The 20,863-nt window shown below is 40.3% G+C and overlaps 1 protein-coding gene across 1 annotated transcript; it reads right to left on the reverse strand.

The window, feature by feature from the left end:
* Positions 1–1,245: 1,245 nt before the first annotated feature.
* Positions 1,246–18,421, reverse strand: oplah (5-oxoprolinase, ATP-hydrolysing). Its single transcript, XM_023272092.3, has 28 exons — positions 18,262–18,421; positions 17,395–17,609; positions 16,015–16,206; positions 15,288–15,402; positions 13,383–13,506; positions 12,577–12,772; positions 12,019–12,184; positions 11,688–11,826; positions 11,234–11,301; positions 10,450–10,625; positions 10,211–10,351; positions 9,979–10,091; positions 9,720–9,890; positions 9,401–9,538; positions 8,030–8,168; positions 7,735–7,847; positions 7,275–7,426; positions 7,020–7,180; positions 6,823–6,924; positions 5,703–5,877; positions 4,791–4,975; positions 4,541–4,687; positions 4,285–4,419; positions 3,929–4,078; positions 3,598–3,755; positions 3,336–3,496; positions 3,115–3,212; positions 1,246–2,396 (listed from the first exon to the last, which is right to left on the reverse strand). Exons 2-28 carry the CDS (start codon positions 17,563–17,565, stop codon positions 2,244–2,246), a joined length of 3,939 nt encoding a protein of 1,312 aa, XP_023127860.2. The 5' UTR covers positions 17,566–17,609; positions 18,262–18,421; the 3' UTR covers positions 1,246–2,243.
* Between the last annotated feature and the right edge of the window lie 2,442 nt (positions 18,422–20,863).

The raw sequence follows: 20,863 nt of genomic DNA on the forward strand, positions 1-20,863 counted from the left end.
ACATGACATTATCTCGTTACGTAGCACAACCAAATACTAAGTTTTTCTTTTTTAAAAAATGTACCACTCTATTTGCAATTCTTTAAATATTCCCCACAGAAATTTAGTATTTTGCTATTTAACAGACTCTCCCCTCCACAGTTAGGACTACTGGTTATGGACAGCTTGACTAAAGGCACATTATCAGCAAAATTATTGCGTGGTTGCTTTTACATTTTCAGACTGATTGCTCTGGCTGAGTGTTGCCATTTCCTGTTTGCCAAAGTATTTCAATTAACTGAATATTTTATTGTAGGATTATAGTTTTTCTTCTAATTGATGCTTGTTTTTCATTCATACAGTCTCACACTCTCCTATAACGAGAGCACAGCTCCCAAAGTCTAGAGCTGAGATTAGCCAGTGGATAAAAGTGGAAAGACTGAGAGATCATTCCAGGCTGAAACAGCAGGGGGCGAGCCTTAAATTCTTCCAAAATGATAAATCGGTTTACCACAGCAAGGAAATTATCTTTGATCCATAGTCCATAGCCTCTGTATTCCAGTTTCCAGCCCACCTATATGCATACTTAGACACACAGAGCCAGCTGATTTACATCAACAGTCCAGCAGCCGTCAGCCTCCTGCTGCTTCCCCTGCTGAGGCCGCTATCTCTTTATCTGCTGCCCACGCATGCCTGCACTCCCTCACCATCCTTCCTCCTCGACTCCATGATCATTCCTAAAGATGGGAGGAGGGGACACCGCTTTAAAGAGGCGCACATCCCCCTTTCCCCAAACACACAACGATCCTGGGTGTGACTACCTGCTATACATGAATCTGGTGGTTAATTGTGTTTAACCTGTCTATATAAGTGACCGACAACATGTGCCATACCCGGGCTGTGTTTTTCCTATTGTGTGAAGCAACAGAGTATCTTTTTAACAGCTTCCCTACTTAATTTACCAATTGTGTATATACATTTGAGTGAGTTACATCAGCATTTATGAACAATGCATTGTACATATATACTATCTTAACTGATTGTCCCTCCTGTTACATTCAAAAAATGTCAAGCAAGTGTTCTTTGAAAAACTGCTTCTAGTTCCATTGTAACAATCTGCATATGCTGATCTATTGCCCCTCACATCACTCTCTTGTCTGTAAGTCTGTAATTTGTTGGACTGGGTAAGATGCAAAATGAATTGACCTTCTTGGGATCAATAAAGTTGTCTAAATTGTAAATCTGAAGACAAGAAAAGGGTGACCATTTCATTAGTAGAAATGAGGTTTAATTGTGTGTCTTGTTAAAAATAACAAAAAAAACCACATTGTGATGTTGAGATATTGAATAAGTGATTGTCCAGTTAAAACAAATTAGCAGCTGCTTCACATAATTGGCTTTAACTTGAGATGCTTAGACTGGAATTCAAACAAAGAACTTAAACTAGAGAACATTTTGCAATGGGGTCAGAACAGCTGTGCCGTCTGTCAACTCATGACGTTCCAACCCATTACTATATTAAGAGACAATTTAGTTTTTAAGGGTCAGAAAACACCCACATTTGAACTCTGGCTTCATTTTGATCCGAACTACACACCTATAAAGCTTTGCTACTGCTTCCTGGACTTCTTTAACGCTGCTCTGTTGACAAAATCTCTCCAAGGACAGATAGACATATATAAGTAAAAGCTTGCAGAAGTATTCAAAACTGCCTTTGTGGTAGTTTCTATAACAGTAAGTGTCACTGAGTGCTCATGCCGAAATGTCAAAATGATGACGGGCGTCACTGCTGGTGTCATCTTGTTGCAAGATGCTCTCTGGTCAGTTTGCTTTTCACATAATTAGCCTTAGCCTGAGCTATTAGTATTCAGAGTCTTGGCTTGTTGATGTGAGCACAGCCTGTTACTGTTAGGATGATTCATATATGTCACGTTCATGTATGTAACACGTTTAAAATGTCTGTCTGGACACAGATACTGCAAAACAGGATTGCTGGAAGTGCTGACTATGATTGTAGCTCCTGGGATGAGGAACTGTTAAAATTCTCCATTCTAAGTTCAGTATGTGCTATTTCTCACAGTATTCTGATGAAACTGTTTCTACTACTGCTTTTCTTGTTCATTTTAAAGACACTACATCTGAAAAACAGCCTCACTCCGACTTTTCCATCTCTTAACTCTGCCTGTTTTCCTGTGATTTCCCTACCTGCTTCGCTCTTTCACCCCAGCCTGACTGTTCACTCCTTCTCCCTTTCTCATTTCTTTTCACACTCCCTCTTGTGCCATTCGATATTCAAAGACGCTACCCCTCTCAGGGAATGTCTCATTCAAGCGCCTCCTCTTGATCTGAGGTCTGCTATTATGTTCATCCTCTCTTCCATATCCACCTCCTCCAGGAGTGTAGAGGCAGAACATGTCCTATAGGGGGCGACACACAGACAAAGCATGGATTTAGACTAGCTGAGTTTATAGCAGTTATCAGTGCTGAATCGTCTTACTTTTGATATGAGCTGTCAGATTTAGAATATGACTAATGTGTATTATGATTACTGTCAGAGAGAATGACCTTCAAGAAAATGATTGTCAGGCTAGTTTAAATGAGTGCCTCATTTAACAAGTAATAGTAACAGAGTAATCACAAGGTTTGATATCTGAAGTCACAGGTCACTTTTGGAGTTTGATTTAATGACAGGATCTTTTTTACAGAATCTATGATTTTTAATAATCCTCAATAGCAGAAGATTTTTCATGCAACAAAACAAAAGTCAGTTTATCTGATTGGAATGTGTGCCATTACAGGCATACTATAATAGCATATTAAATCACACAGGCTCTAACCACACTCACACATTTTCATTTTTGAACAGTTTCCAGGCAAGTACTGTTTCAAAAGTAATCTCATGTACACTAGTAATGCAGATGCCAGTGTAAACATGAAGCAGGGGGTGGGCTACTTGGTGATAGACAGTGGTATGGTGGAAGAGCAGTTTTAATTGCCTGCTGGTAGTCAAAATAATCATGTTAGGAGGATGGTGAATCGGGTCAGCGTTATACTTTCCGCACATGAAAGGGCCAAGTAGAAGTAAATTTCGTCATCTGCCCAAGTGTGCACACGGCTAAAAGGCCAGAGTCTTACCCCAGGCTGAAGGCTGACACTGGTTTTAGCTCCCAGGTTGAGCACTCGTCCATCTGCTCTGTGGAGGAGATTCAGTCCTGCTGCACCATCCTCACCCCCTGAGAGAACAAGACACAGTTAAAGAAAGAGGCCGCTAGTGACAAAGCAAACTGCTATCCTGGCAAAACACAACAAAAAATGATGACTTCTGAAGTCATGTTTTTCAAAGGGTGAGTGGTTACCCTGGAGACCGTAGGGGCGGGTGGATCGCCTCTCTGTCAGGACAGACAGAACAACCTTGTTCCTGAACAGGAGTTTACGGATCACACCGTTTCCGCCGCAGTGTTTCCCTGCTCCTCCTGAGCCGGGCCGCAGAGAGAACTGCTCTAAAATCACTGGATACCTGAAGACCAGCAGCAACACACAGGTTAAAACCATTATGACTGGACACAAATCATCCAAATATTTGATTTTTTTCAACTGAAATTTGGATTCTATTCTCACCGCTTCTCCAGTATCTCGGGGTCAGTGATGCGGGTGTTGGTCATGTGACTGTGGACGCCACTGCGCCCGTTCCAGCCTGGCCCCGCCCCCGCTCCCCCGGCAACGGTTTCATAATAACCAACCCTCTCACTTCCAAATGAAATGTTGTTCATGCAGCCCTGAAGGAAGAAGGAGGGTGAATAAGTAGATGACAAAAACAAAACATGTCCATGCACACACAGAGGCTTGGGAGGTTTAAACACTTTATGCTTTGTCAGACAAAAATGAAGTCCCAAAACATTAAGTGTTCTTTGAAAAAATCTGTCAAAGAATAAAAAAATATACTTCTTACCTGTGAGGCAGCGCACACCTCAAACGCCCTAAAAATGACATCAACCACTCTCTGGGATGTGAGCACATTTCCTCCAACAACAGCTGCATTCTGGGAAGGTTGCAGGATGGAACCAGGAGGGATGATGACTTGAATCGGTGCGAGACAACCCTGAATATGAGAAAAAGGAAACAGATGAATAATGAAAACTATCTATATAAACACTTGTCACGTTTTTCTGTGCAGATAATAAAGAATATTTCTAATATGAACTAAGACTGTCCAAAAGCAGCATAACTTCCTGCCAAAACAATACACAAGCAAACCTAACAGTTATTTAAAGTCACCCAGGAGCTCCTAGGATTAAATTTTTTTACCTGGTTTAGGGGAATGTCCTGTCCCACCATGCAGCGCAGGCAATAAATGAGAGCAGAGAGTGTGATGGCCCGTGGAGCATTGCAGTTCCCCCACACCTCTGTTCCTGTCCCTGTGAAGTCAAACACCGCACTGCCCTGTAATGATGGAAGTTGTAAATTTAATGGCATGTACACTCTAACTAACGATCCGACTTCTTGTTAAAGTGTGTCTGTAGTGATTTATGTCCTGGGTTTTCTATTTAGATACAATGTTTACCTCTTTTTCATTAATCTGGACGCGAAGTCTGATTGCCGTCCCATCGTCCATCAAATCTTCCGACTCCACCTCCAAGGAGCCGGTTTGTAGCCGCTGTCGACGTGCAAAATCCCTCAACATGTCCCTCACTGCCAGCTCTGCATTACTCTGAAACCCAAAAACATGCAGGTCACAAAGAGCCGGTGCTTTGGCCACTACAATATTACTTACTATTACCAGTTTTCAGATATTGCACATTTTTTCTGGTTACCTGGATGTAGCCCATGTAGGCCTGAACCACAGCCAGCCCATAGCTGTCAATCAGCTCTGCCACCAGCTGGCTGCCTCTCTGATTGGCTGCCACCTGAGCCCGCAGGTCTGACAGGTTGTCATGGAGATTACGAGTCCCAGAGCAGTCTGGGTACTGGGCTGGAGCCATCAGAGCTTCAGTTACAGCTGATATGGAGAGATGGGGAAGAGACAAGAGAGGAATCCAATAGTTAAAAGACAAACAAAAAGAGTTAAAATTTTGCTTCCTTATGAGACTATTTTGAAAACTGCCCTCATTGACATGTTCAAGGACAGTCTGACATTTGAGGTGTCAGTTTTTAATAGAGACGGTCAAATCCATTTTACAGCATTCATGCTATTTTTTTTTTTTTTACAGAACCAGAAAAAAAGGAGAAAAGTCATCAAAAAGTACTTTTATCTTGACAAGAGTCAGTTCTGAATTTTCACCCCTCCCTGCTTTTATCAGTCTCTCCCATTCAGGATGCATTCCAGTTGATATGGTACGATAGGAAAAGATCTAACTATGCCCCAATACACAGTGTGTATCAATGCGGTATGCCAAAGGTACCAGGATGTCCGACAACATCCAGATGGAATTTGCAGTATGCAAGCCAACATGCTTTTATGACCATTTTGACCAACAATCCTTTGGAGTTAGGTCGCAGTGTCTGATTAAGTGTAAACAATCTTGAACCACTGACATCGCTCAGACAGATGAAAGCTTATTTTGTAGTAGAGTATGCAACAGTCAAAGTTCAAGGTACAATATCATGAAAAAGTATGTCCCAACTGTCTGCATACTGCATGAGGTTGTGGTCAGCACCGAGAGTTACAAAGAAAAAGTATGCAATTTGGAACGCAGCCTAAGTCCTGGTTCATCTCCTTCTCTTACCTTCTTCCTGGAAGACCCCCCCAGTGACGAGCTTAAAGGAAGTGAAGACAGCTCCCTCCTGTTGAAGGGAGGTAGAGTGGGGGGGCATGGAGCCTGGAGTGATGCCTCCGATGTCGGCATGGTGCCCCCTGCTGGCCACAAAGAACACAGGACCGCTCACTCCTTTTCTAAACACCTGGGGTGAGAAGAGGGAGAAAGAGTTCAGTTAAGAAAGGATTGGAGAGGAAAGGGATGATGTTTAGTTCGGAATATGCAGTGTAATATTTTCTGGGAGTAATATTATTAAAGTAAAATATGATATAATTATGGCAAATGCTATTAAAACTGAAGAATAGAGTTAAGATGTGTATGAACTACAAAGTAATGAAGACTCTAGTAATCACTGATGGTTTGAAGACGTGTGTGTGTGTGTGTGTGTGTGTGTGTGTGTGTGTGTGTGTGTGTGTGTGTGTGTGTGTGTGTGTGTGTGTGTGTGTGTGTGTGTGTGGAAGACACACACACACACAGCTGGAAGATCATAAAGTAAATCATGCATTTTTGGTGTAAAGACAGAAATGATATATGGAGTACTCAAAACATAATGGTGTAAACTTAAAGTATTATAACTTCTAAAATACATTTGAAACATAACAATACACAAAAGTATAATATGTATGAAAATCCATCCCAAAATAATAAGGGTAAAATGTGCAGAGGGGCTGAAGCAAAATTTTGAACATGTCTGGGCATGTTCTCTGTAAAACACGACCTAATGATAACCTAATGTGCATGTCCTCTGTAAAGTGTGACCTAATGGTAAAATATGATAGCTTGACATCATGATCAGACCAATACATTTAGAAAAGTATAATGGTGTCAAAACTGTCACTCCATTTATACACCCTATAGGCATGGAAAAATGACCAGCCCTCACAGCATAAAAGACGATGCACAGCTCAGTATCTCTGGGTTTTTCTTGGGGTGTTAATCACTGCTAAGAACTACTCCTGGATTTTTGTCGACAATAAATCCTGCTGCCTCTGAATGCTGACTTCTCTTGGTGATTTTTTTTTGAAGTTCTTTAACGTTTGAACATGGTGAAGTCTTGATTAGTTACTTAGTGTCCACTTCAAATACTGACTGGTGTGATGACGGTGAGGTCTGGGAGATGGCTCCCTCCGGCACATGGGTGGTTACTCAGAATCACATCCCCTTCCTTCAGCTTGTTCCCCAGTGATCTGATCTGCAGAGAGCAGAAGAGAGATCCATTTTATCACTACATCTGTTTGGGATTTTGCTTTAGCAACATAACACACAGATATGACACACACCCCTCACCTGGTACTGGACCGTCTCTTGCATAGCCCCCAGGTGGACAGGAATGTGAGGCGCATTGGACACTAGGCCTCCATCTGGTCCAAACACAGCACAGGAGAAGTCCAGACGCTCCTTGATGTTTGTGGAGATGGAGGTTCTTTGGAGAACTCTGCCCATCTGCTCTGTAGTGGAGGATAGACAGAACAAATTTGAAGAAGCAAACACTAACTCAACACTCCAACAACATTTCATTTCTTCTTTCCCGTGTTGCCACACCTGCTATGCTCATGAAGCGGTGGGAGAAGATGGAGAGCTGCACAGTGTTGAGCTCAGTGCCCAGAGTACAATGAGGGTCTGAGCCTACAGTCATGCAAATGTCGCCCTCTTCTGTTAAACAGGCCTCACAGCAGGGCTCCACCAGGATGGTGCTAAGGGAGCAGAGAGAAGAACATACACAATGTCACACATGCATTGAAAGGGTAAAAACATTTGCCACACAAATACAAACATCCCTTCAAACTCAACCCAGAGAAGTAAAAAGGGACAGTGCAAGTCTCTAAGTATGTGTCTGCACAGTCATAGAAGGAAAATAGTGAAACAATAGTACTGAATCCAAGACATAACTGAAAAGAATTCAAAGGCATATTTAACAAATTTATTGCCTTAATTCATACACTGAATTAAGAACAGCATATATAATAATAATAAAAAAAATAGATAAGCAGAGAATGCCTGCCTGTTTTTGTCAATGATGATGGCTGGTCCTTGGATGCTGTAACCACATGGCAGCTCCTCCCATAAGTACACACTGGTGTCCAGGTAACCACCCTCAAAGTAGCACTTGGTCATCTACAAAGAGCAGCAGAGTTCAAATGATTGTGTTCAGACCCACAAATTTCATCAGTTTATTGCTGAAATTCTAAGGTCAATGTATCAATGATAGAGCAGATTATTTGAGTGCATTTCTTACTTTTACGATTTATTCATCCTGTCTGTATATCTGTTTGTGCTCTGTAAGTGACTCCATTTACCGTGACAGGTTTGGCCTGCCTGTGTCCCATCTTTGTTTTATACACAGACTTGATACCAGATTTTCCACAACCTCTCACTCTGATGTCGTCCACCATGATGGGTCTGTCTGGGATGGTGAATCCAAACTCCTTCAGGTAACTAAAGGGGGAAAAAAGGACAGAAAAGGTCTCAAGTAAAGCCCCTTTCAGACATGCACAGGTCAGCAATCTCACTAGGTTGGACCAAGTAATATTTCTGTATCACTTTTAACACAAGTTTGAACTGCATGCTGTTGCATTACCAGACAGGCATGCACAAGCTACTTACTTCACGCTGTGTGAATGGATTTGGGAGGGACTTTTTGCTCTTTTCAGCACCAATATCGGTCTTTTAACATCCCAGAAAGCACCCAAGACATAATTTGTCACCAAATTCACAAAACGCCTTTGTTGTTCACTTTGCTCTACAATTTCACATCTCTAACAAACTGAAATGTCCATAAAAAATAACATTTCCTGCAATTAAGACAGAGTCAAAAGGCGAGATTAATGTAATCGGAGTTTTGACAAAATGCCAGCAGGAGCTGAATTTGGTTTGGTGCTTCCAGCTGTTTGTAGGAATCTTTTCTCCAACCTGCAGTATTGAACAGCAGCAAGATTCATATGAGTGTCTCAAAACGAGAGAGTTGCACATTTACACAGCACAACACCAGTACCTTCATTAAGTATGTACAATTATATATTAATGCGTATGTGGAGACAGAATCAGTCAAGCTCTAGCTGCAAGTCACACCGTGTACTTTTTGTTTACCTCAAACTGCCATCATGGACAAAATTTTCTGTGTTAGGGTTAGGAAATGATAAACAAACGAGACTATATAACTATACTATGAGCGATTCTCATTTACATATTGACATATTTGGACAATTTGATAAGCTACTATTAGTGAATATTTTTGCTTATTAGTGCATTATTATGCATTAAATATTAGTTGATGTAATCTGACATATATGACCAATATCACATGTTGCAAATTTGTTGAAATAATGCCATGAGGTACTACTGAAAAAGTGATCTGATAAAGCCAGCAAGGTTACATATCTCATGACTGCAAAGGGCTTAAGCGGTGGAGTTAGAGGTGTTGAGTGAGAAAGATTAAAAGGAGCACAAGAAATCATGTTCACTGTAAACAAATGTCAGCTCTAAAGAATACTAAGCTTATCTCCTATGGAAAAAAGACACATTAACCTGATGCTGTGTTTGCCAACACAATGTAAACACAAGGAGCCAAAGTATTGTGGCAATGATTTATGAACTCATGAGTGAAAACATGCAGCCAGAAGCTCAGAACATGAATAGAGGGAAAACATTCATGAGTAAAAAGAGCAAACCGTTTGGTGAAGGCACTGCGGAAGTCACCAGCTCGACAGGACTGGTTGTTGCTGGGGTATCCATCCGCAGTGACCATGAGAGCGCAGTCGGTGCCTTCGTAACGCAGGTGGAGGAAAACCTCAGTGGTTATCTGACCGCTGAACAAGACATAAAACACAGCTTCCTTAGTCTGGTGGCTTATATCAAAGTCAAACAATATATATTTCTTGAAATGCATGCCTGTGAACATTAACAGGAAGCTATTCATGGTGTCACAGACAGCAGACGAACTGGCGTGAGCTTATCCCCAACCCCTTGCAGTGTTTTGTTGGCTCTGACCTGGTGAAGCCACGTGCACAGAGCGTATCGTGGCAGCGTTTGGAGAGCTGCTCCACCCTCCGGTCGAGCTCGCCGAAAGAGTGCTGCTCGTACTGCAGCGAACACGGCTCCTGCACCTCCTCCACCACATCTGCAAGAGCCAAACCATATGCTGACAGCACGCCACTGTACCTGCAAAACACACACAAGCACTCTCTTAACACGCTATTTTGTTTTACCTGCAAACTAATTTCTCGAATTCTGAATCTCTCAACCTTACTTATGTATAAAGACAGTCTTCATCCCCAGGGCTCGGGCAATAGCACAGGCATGTTGGCCACCTGCACCCCCGAAACATGCCAACACATGCTGGGATGTATCATGACCCTTCGCCTAAAGGAGTATAAGATGTAGGAAAAGGAGTGACACAGAGAAAAATATAGTTTTTTTGTTTAAATGTAGAAACCACACAGATTGTCAAAAGAAAGCCAAGACTTTAAGACCCAAAATACCTGCGTCAGAGCTCTGATTGGCCGACACATGGCCTCATTTGCAACACGAATAAATCCCATAGCAACCTCTTCCATGCTCATCACTGACTGGCTGGTTGGCAACATGCTCTTGTGTGAGTGGTTAGCTCCATTAGAGGTAGCCTTTAAAAAAAAAAAAAACATTTAAAAAAATTAGTCTTGTCAACAAAACAGATCAAGGAGAATTGAAACGTAAATAATATTTTGGTAAATGTTAATGCCTGTGATTGGTTAGAAGACAGAAAGAGGTTGATCTCCTCAGTGAGACGACGGAAATGTTTCGTCGTCTCCTCCAAGGACAAGGGTTCGTTCTCTCCAGGCCCGAAGATCTTTGGAAAAAAGGAAGGAAGGAGGCGACCCAGGGCTAAGTTAGCATCGGTTACAGTCAGAGGGCCACCTGGGAAAATCAAACAAAAAATGAGATATTACTATTTTCAAAACAATGTTGGTTTAAGTAGTTTAGGATGATTTAGCATGGGATGCTTCACTTGGTCTTGAAGCCATTCTTTCAGGATTGTAAAGTAAAATTGTGAAAATGACCTGGAGATCATGTTTATATAAAATAAAGCCAACCACCACCCACCTCTCAAACTGGGAATATCAACAAACAAGAATAAAGACAGACTCAAGTTTCTTTACGTTAGCACATATTACAGCTCCAGCTGAGAACTATGAGGCAAAGTTGAGTTATGTCATCTGAAACTTGGACTTGTGCCCATTTCTATCCTTCATGCACACAAATCGGATTATTAATCTAGAGCAGAGGGGACATAACAGGAGAATGCACTAATCCCAGCTCCATGTCTGTGGATTTCTGTCTAACAGCAGAGAGGTTGAACATATAGCAGAATGATGTAAAGGAGTGAATGAAGTCAATGTGAGTGAAATGTGGTTAATTATCTACCAAGTTACTGACTGATAAAAAAGCACATTAAAGCTGTTAGAAAAGCTAGTAAAAATGAAAAATGAATGACAGAGAACAGCTGAAAATGGTGGCTGAAATACCTTTTCTGTAACAGGCCGGTCCTGGATGTGCACCTGCAGACTCTGGTCCAACTATAAACATCCCTGATCTGGTAGGGAGGGAAAGAAGGAAGAGAAATATAGAGAAAGAAGAGACATCAAGGTAGAAAAATGATCTATCAATCAACTAAATGACTAAAGTTAGATTCAAACAGCTAAATTAGGAGAAGTGGAAAGAGATATTTGTCTGAATACATGATGCATGAACTGTGAGTAACATAAAAGCTTGGGGTCAGATTACAATTATCACAAGCTACAGATTTGCAAGGCATGCCGATACTTGTAATTCTTTTACAGTTCAGGCGTCATAAGTGACTTATTCAGTGAATGATAAACTGGAAACACCATGTATGCATAAATTATACAGTCGCCTTCCGTTGTGAGTAAATAAAAAGACTTATTCCAATAGCCAGATGTACCAGTTGTGCAAACTCACCTGAAGAACAGTCGGGATCCTCCACCTGCAGCTACAGTGTTGATGTCCAGCTGAGGTGCTTGCAGGGTGACTCCTGCTGTGGTAGCTTCAAACACATGTTCATACTGGCCTGCATATCGACTCACATCAGTGGAAGTTCCTAGGGAGTAAAGATAAAACAGAGGGAGTTAGCAGGATTTCAAGCATGAAAAAGCTGGATACGAAAGAATCACAGAAAAATGAGGTTTCGCATTCCGAGCATGAACAAGAAGAACAACAAAACAATATGAGGAAGCTGCTCAGTTCCAAGAACTAATCACACTATCACCCCTCCCATCCCTCCCATGCTCACCTCCCATATCAAAGCCAATCACAGGTTTTTTCTCCATCTGGCTGTAAGAGGTGATGGCATATCCCACCACACCCCCCGCTGGACCGGATAGAACGGCCCGAGAACCACAGAACTGCTCCATGGGAGTCAGACCTCCATCTGACTGCATGAATAACACGTCCACTTCCTAAGGACGAATGGACATAAAAGGCTGAGCTGGTCAGGCTGATTTTGAAGTCCGGAAATGTTTCGATTAAAATTTGGGTCATGGAAGTCGAGGAACATTGTTTTTCTGTTACAAATTCTCATTAATTTCACTTTTTTCAAGTTATGCTGGAATGTAATGGTTTTAATCTTCCTGTAGTGGGACTGGAAATCTAATATTCCAAATTCTTTTACTTTTTAAAAACTGGCCACAGAGTAACTGGAACATCTGGAAAATCCCAATCAGTTGTGCAGGACAGAAGGCATGCGTGACTAAATTATAGCCTCCACTTGGTCTGAGAAAATGTGGTATTCTATTTGAACAATCTACAAAGAAAACACACACACTGATAGGAGACACACACAGAAAAGCACCTTCAGGCCACCCCTGAAGCCAGACGTGAAGCCTTTTAAATACTGACGAATTTTGGGAGTGAGATAGGCGTCGGCGCAAACTGTATAGCCTCGAGGGACGGCCCGCACCATCGGCATGACCTCGCTGGAAAGAGACACCTGGGTGAAGCCCAGACGGAGCGCCAAAGAGCCCACTGCTCTCTCATGATCTGACCACCTGAACGAGACATAAAGAGAGTCATATATTAGGCTCTTATGTAATTTCACCACTCCTCTAACGTATGTTGTGTTTGTTTTATCACTTCAAAGTCCCCAAAACAACCGTTTTCCTAATGGAAAGGAAAGTATGTCTGGGCTTTGAGTGCGACATGTGACAGGAAGCAGAAAAATGTTAACTGCCAGCTCCTTGAAAGCGTCTTTTCAACTATTTGATTGTTCTCATTTTTAGAAACTAGAGGCAGACTGATTCTTCAAGTGTGAGGAGATTTCAAAGAAGTGGGAGTAGACACAAAGTGAATGGGGGAGGCTGGGAAGAACATGAACTTCCACCTAGTAAACCACGTGGGTCACATACACAATAGAAACAGGCTATTGGACACCTCTCACCACTGACAGTGTACATACCAGTACTCCCACAGAGACAGGGAGAGACTGAGAGAAGGAACTGTATAAGTATAGGATGACAACTAAACAGTGAGTTAGAAGGTAAAGAAGTGAGGAGAAGTAGGAGAGATTGCCTGGGAAAGAAAGTCAGATGTTGAGATAAAGAGAAGACAAGAGATCGGATTAGGACCTTGAGCAAACATGAAGCAATCTGTACTACTGACGTGTATGAATGCAGCAGAAGGACGGCCAGGCTGGTGATACCGCGAGACAAAACTCCCCTCAGGTCTTTTTCCACTTGCTCCAGATCTAGCTCCTTCCACACTTCCAAAGAATCCCCCGTACTGCCTGAGAAACGCCAGAACACACAGAGATTATCAGGATTATCTACTATTATACTAGGCATTCTAGAAATGCTCTCATCCAGAGCTGCTTACCTAGTGTATGCCAGGAGAGTTAACATTCCTGCATTTACAACCAAAAACTACAGTACATTGCATTTGCTGCACTCCTGTCACTACTCATAAATTACTGGCGTGTAAAGTCGAGAAGTGTGAGAAAGAACTGGAGAGGTAAATTCAAACGAGAGAAAAAAATTGAAAAGATGAGCTTTCAGTGCACAAAAGTACTGGAAATGGTATTTTTGGCTTAAACATATTCAAACTCAGATATGTGTGAAATGTTCTGAATGTGCAGGAAGTTGTGAAATATTAAAGTCCAGGGGTTTATAAATCAAGTAAAATGAATTAATTTTAAGTGCCACATGCACATTTAAAGAGGCTACTTCCCCAAACAAATGATCAGACTATGCCTGAGAGCCTTATTGTATTACATTCAATTATAGGTTGAACTGACAGAATCTTAAATTTGTGCTTTGCTTTATCTAAATAAAGACATTTTCACATTTATACAGAAAAGTCACAAATGCAAAAAAATGTGCATAAAAATTCACTAAAATGCAGGAAATTTGCTGTTTTTGACACAAAAATTTCCTTGAGGAGGACACTCAGACCACTGCTTAATGTTCAAATGAATCTTATGCCTTTTTTAACCAACTGAAGTGAACTGAATTATTGGTTTAAAAAACTACACAACTTCCTGCGAGTCAAACTATACAGACTAAAATGTTCTACCGCAGCCATATGAAGCTACCGGCACATGCTTTTAGCTAAATGCTAACAGCTAGCATGATGTACAGTGTTTGCATGTTCACCATCTTTGTTTAGCATCTTAGCAAATGCTAATTAGCTAATGTTGGAATCCTTCTATACCAGCACAAATTACATCTAAGGCATATTTAATTTTAATCATTTAGTTAGCAAGTATTTAGTAGTAAATCAATTTTATACCTGACAAAGGCAGAGTTGAGTAATCAGCAAAGTGTTTAAAATTATTTTAGTTCACAATACTTTAGCACAAAAAGCAGTGGATTATTTAATTGACACACTGAAATAGCCTTTAGCCACACTACCATCATGGTGTTACAGAAAACTGCTATGATTCTTATAACCTGAAAAAATAAGGAACACTACTCTACTGTAGCACAGAGAAAGGCAGTATTTGTACAGCAACTGTCTCTCTTTTAAGACTTTCAGATAATACAAGTCATTTTCCGCACACTGGCTACTTTTTACATCACATATTACAAATATTTTTCTGCCCCGTTTCAAGTTTTTAGTACATTTTAGCACTTTGTTGATGAGATTTTGTGCGTAAATGTTTTATTTTCAGTGTTACATGCTGTAACAAAAGATCAATAAAGTGTTTATTTAAGTACAATTGTCACAGCTTATTTATAGTATTACAGTGAACACAAAACACCATTTTCCATAGGCTACATGAATCTACATTCCATGCGTTGACAAAGGAGCCTCCATAGACTGACACTTCATTCATCATAAGGTCTCTATTTTTGACCCTCCTTATGTAACACACACACATGTGCTGAGCTGGAAGCAATGGGAAAATATATAAGCACTTTGCTTCTCTGGAAATTAGTAAACATACAAGTAAGTGATATGAATAGATAATTAACACAAAAACAAATGGTAACCCATGAGCTTAAAGCTAAGTTTACAAACTGGCCAAGTTTGTGTCTCATTTAAGATCATTACACTTGAGTTTCACACCTGTGACGATACGTTTGGCATCTTTCCTGGGAAGCTTGCAGCTATCTTGCTGGAGGACGACTCGCTCATCCACCTCTATTACCTCCTCATACAGGACATCAGGCATCGCAACCTCCTGATAAACACACACACACACAAGTTATGTGAATTCAAAGCAGGTGCAATAACAAGACAGACTGCTAACCGATAACACATGTCCAAGATAAAGATAAGAATGAACACAGCCTGCATGCTGGAATTTGGGTCAACTTATGTCAACATGGGTGTAACTGAGCCAGCGATCATGTAAGCATCCATGTCATCTAGATTTTACTGCTTTCGCTGAGTACAATTTAATATGTATATGTTTTACAGATTTTCATGGTGTGTTCTGCTGGCCTTGATGGTTAAAAATCAATAATTACACAACTTTAAGGGTTCAAATCTTGTAAAAGCTCATTGTGGGTACATTATGTGAATCTACACTTCATGCTGCTTTCAGCTTCACAGACTTGGTACAATTTGTCTCGGGCCAAACTCCAGGATCTGCCCCCCGTCTCTGTACCACAAGGCAATAACTAAACCTTGTCTTGCAGAGACACACACCCTGTACCCAAACAACTCAAGAACGCCATGTATAGTACAGTCAAAAATACATGTGGATCTACTTAAAGATCTATAAGTGGGCAAGAGGGTTACATAGGCTCCCCAACCACAGACAGAAGTTGAGAAAGCATGTGTTACCAACCAAATCAAACAGCTTTGGTCTGGCCTGTGTGCCAATGTGCAGCAAGTCCTTGAAGCCCTTTGTGACCATGAGTGCTGTCCTCTCCCCCTCCCTCTCCAGCAGCGCATTGGTGGCCACCGTAGTTCCCATTCTGATCCAGCCAATCAGAGAAGTGTCCACAGGCTGATCGCGAGGAAAAGCCCGCCCTGTTTCCTGTCAACAAAGACACATGTATTACATCGTGTTCATATAAATACAGATTTACACGCAGCATTCTTCTCTTTTCATGCTTTTATTGTTATATTATCTCTTTGTCTATCTGCTCATTAATAATCATTCTCGTTCTCCACATTGTAAGTAACCTATAAATTTATCAGAGTCATTATAACGGCAGCCAAACTGTCAACCGCAACATACATTCATCTTCCACCACATGACTGTGCACACACACACACACAGGGTCACATTTCTTTACATTTCCTGCTGCTGGGAAAATATAAATCCATTTCTATGTCAAATCCAGGAATCCGCAAGTGTGACCTTGAGCCATGTGACTGGGGTCAGACTAAATTCATAGTGTGATGTTAAAACTGTTACGTGTAGCGCTTTAGGATTTAAAAGGTTCGGATTTGGGATTTACAAGTCAAGACAGATATTCTGCAATCGGTAAGTGATTAGAAGAATTTCTAGGAAGGAGTACATTGTGCTCCCTCTGACTGACCTATGCAATATTAGATGTGATATCATTTGATTATTAATAGTGAAGCGTTAGTGTAACAGCCGCATGTTACTGTTGTGGCTGCTGCGGGTGGTGCTGGTTTATACTACTATAAATACAGTTTTATAAACAGGGAACAGCTTTTCAGGTGATAAATGGGAAAGGAAAGAATTCTGATACACAAATTTGAAGAGATCTTGGATCATTTGAACATTTATTGAAATAAAAGCAAGTTAGAATTGCTACACAGATCACACACATCTGAAATGTGAACCCTACACACTGCTTTTTGTAAGATGTCTGAAGCCACCAAGTGTTGTAAACCACCGGTTTAATCTTTAACAATGCGTTGTATTTTAAAAACTTGTTAAATTATCCATTGTGTGAAAGCGTCTGCTTGAAAGGAACTGGAGCTGTCAGACAAATTTAGTGGAGTGGAGAATACATTTTCATCTGAAATGTTGTCGAGTGGGCGTACAAAGTAGAACAAAATGGAAATACTTAGGCAAATACCTCAAAAACTGTACTTAAATACAGGACTTGAGTAAATCCACTTGTCTCCAAACAACATGCATAACCTTGAGAAATTTTGTCAACCACTCTCTTATTTTTCAATTATTTGTCTTTCATCTCTCTTTGTATGCATTTAGTGTACCAATGTACTGAGCTACCCTTCATATTACCTCCTCTAGGACTCTGCGGATCCCCTCAGTGGGGGCGTCCTTGTAGTTCTGGGGGTCCCGGGACAGAAGCTTCAGGACTCTCTCACGACCGTCGGGCAGCCGTGCAAACACATCTGTGAAGGTGCCGCCTCGGTCGATGGCAAAGTCGAATTTCCCCGTAGTCTCAGCCATGGTGAGGAGAGAGAAATGCTGCTGCTGCTGAGTCTGGGACTAAACTGAGAGAGTAAAACGAGTAAAGAGAGAGATTTTATCTAATCTGTAGCACTGTGCTGATAAGTGAACAGTAGCTGAAAGGGGAAGAGGAGGACTGTGCATTCACAAAACCATACATTTCCTGCATGAATTTCACACATGCAGTTCCTGCACTGATAAAGCACCACAAAACTCATTCATTTGCACATACTTAGTGATGATGTACATAGTTTTTGCACTTCAAAAACATAAAAATATTGAGTTTAAACATGATATGCAGTCTGAACATTGTAGATTTGTACACAACTACTGTGTCTTTCTGCAAAACAACATATAACTGACTGCTGTTATTTTAAAATGAAATGAATGGAAAATATTTTTAAAGGATTCCAATGCAAGAACAAGGAATATTGCATCACAGGAAAGCATGCAAAATCCACATGAACCCTGCAGAAATACTGCCAAACCCGCCCCCATAAAGCTCGCCGTGGATTCAGTAGTGCTTTCTTTGGCAAACTGTGCACCTTAAATGCAGTCCAAATGGGCTCTAAACCAAAAAGGCTCCCCCAGCACGGTTCAGCTGCTGTTTTGCATGCAGCGGCTACAACCCGATCGGTGTGTGCATGGAGCTGAGGCGAAGTAAAAGCAGATAAACAACCCGACATCTTCACTCACCTGTACGATGCCGCTGCTGCTGCCGCCGCCCTGGCACACAGTTAATCTCTGATAATCCAGTCAGATCCTCCTCCTCTCACCTCTTCACCTGCCGCCTGTCTCCTTCCAGCACGACACCACGTCGAAGAGCTGCATTCTGTGTGCAGCTGATGCCTGGTCGGTTTAAACTCCGCCCTCCCCGCAAGGAGCTGGAGGTCTGAAATTTGAGCAGCTCCGTCTGAGTGAGAGTACATGTGCTCAGGGGGAAGGAGCATGGAGTCAAATGGACCAGAAATGTGCTGAAAAATAGTGTTAAACAGCAAAACACTGCACTGTAAAACATCATAAAGGAATTTAGTCAAATCAACTTAGATTTCTTGCTTTACTTTACGTATATATATGTATATTATTTTTGTTGATTTCTCGTTAACTAAATCTGTAGTTATTTACTTTAAGACCATTTTAGAGCTCAGAAACATTCCTTGTAATTTATTTTACAATAGTGAATTGAATGAATTAACCTGAGAGTTCACTCAGCTCATTATATGAAGTTTCCACAAATGGAAAGCAGCATATAAGCGTAGTTCTCATGATTCACCAGTAGAGGGTTCAAACCCTCTGGAGCACTAGTGGGCAATTTATTACTCCATCAAGGAACGCAGTGGCGTTACATGACAATTGGTGTATGTTTGTCTGTCTGTGTATCTGTTAGCAACATTACTCAAAAACGGACAAACAAATTTGAATGAAATTTTCAGGGAAAGTCAGAAATGACACAAGGACCAAGTGATTAGATTTTGGCAGTGATGCTGCTTATATTCTGGATCCACAGATTTGTTAAAGATTTTTGTATTGCGAGGTAGCGGCACAGCGTCACAGTAACTGTGACTACAAGTAAACACTACGGCAGATTTCATCCATCGGCAATGATACAACGACTGAGCAACCTTGGCGGAGAACTGTGCTCCGAGTGCTTTTCTTGTTTTTCTATGGGACCACATGAGAAACTTTGACAGTTGTTAAGGGCTGGACCAATACATTTACAATCAATGAAACAATACAATGATACAATGAAAATTGGAGCACAGAATACAACTATTTAATGAAGATTCACAAAAACATTTTCGATAACATGCAAATAAGCACCACATTAACTTTACATGAAAAAGCAATAAATGCATCCAGCTTTGTTTGTTTGCATTACCTCAGTTCTTTTTGTTGTTCAGTGAGAGATATCTAGCCTGTTTTGGGCTTAAACACATGCACTGAAGTCAGGTTGAATATCTGTGGTGGATATATAATATATATTTGCATTAAGTTTTCATTTTCCAATGACCTCATGCAGACCAGTCATTGGGCTGTACAATGCCCAGGTCTGCTCCAGAGACTAGTCTTTTCTGTAATTTGAGTAAACAGACATTGTGGAAACTTTGTTGTATCCTTATTACATGTTATATTAAATTCTGCTTGTTTCTTTTCACAATAATTGAAACAATTCTAACCATGACAAAGGTAAGCAAATCCTTGGGTGACCATTTCTATGGGGCTCTTTCATTCAATTGTATGTATTAGGTTGGCATGGTAAAAACTTTCCTCTATCTTAAATATGTGTTAATTAAAGTTATGGTTGTTTCTTGTCACAGTCATTAAAACAATTCCAATCACAACAAAGGAAAACAAGTCTGTAACTATGAACTATGGGACTCCATGAGTTGACAATATTTTAGGTTTATTAAACCAAATTTCTTAAATTCTGTGAATATAACTAAACTGGTTTTCCACTTTCACAACTCATAAGATGAATTTGATCTAATTATTTAAATAATTAACAGAAGAGTGACAGCAACATAAATCGGCTTTAAACACAGGAATATAAACTAAATGCAGACAATTTGAATGCAGAGCAAGAATGGTGGACTCTACCACTGCATGAAAACAAAGAGACCAAGACACTATGGCTGTAAAATGTGGCCAATAAAAGGAGTCTAGTTTATTTATTATTAAAACCTTTTGGGTTATTTTCATAACAAATGCATTTATCATCTGTGAATCATGAAAAAATATTCTATTTGGCAAATATTTGGACTTTTTAAAATAATAAACACAAATGAATTAATAAGCAATAATATTTTCTGCAGATTTTTTATTTTTTTTACAACTTCTAGTTCTAAAAGCACTTTTAAAATCCAAATGTGAGAAAAATGTCAAAAGTTGAGTTTTATGCAAAATCTTCTAAATTATTCATTGAAAATAAAATTGGGTTCATAGAAATACATAATCAGCTTGGCATTATTTATGTATAAAACTCCAAGTGTTCAAAATAAAAAAGTGATCAATAAAAACATAGTTAAAAATGTATAGAATGCCTTACTTTAACTGATCAGTAAATTTTATTTAAACAAATAAATTATTGTTGAAACCTCAGTTGTTCGGTCCGTGTATTTATCTGGCAATTGGATTTTCCGTTCTGAAACGGGTATTGAAAAACAAAAAAGGAGTCGTTATTTGATTTTCGTTTTAAAATACAAAAATTAAAATTGAAATACAAGGCGTGTTTCCTTTTCATGATCAGAAAGGGATATACGAAATTTTAAAAATGCTTTGATTTTCATTTTATATTTAG

This window comes from Amphiprion ocellaris, chromosome 22, assembly GCF_022539595.1.
Source record: "Amphiprion ocellaris isolate individual 3 ecotype Okinawa chromosome 22, ASM2253959v1, whole genome shotgun sequence".
NCBI classification, from domain to species: Eukaryota; Metazoa; Chordata; class Actinopteri; family Pomacentridae; genus Amphiprion; species Amphiprion ocellaris.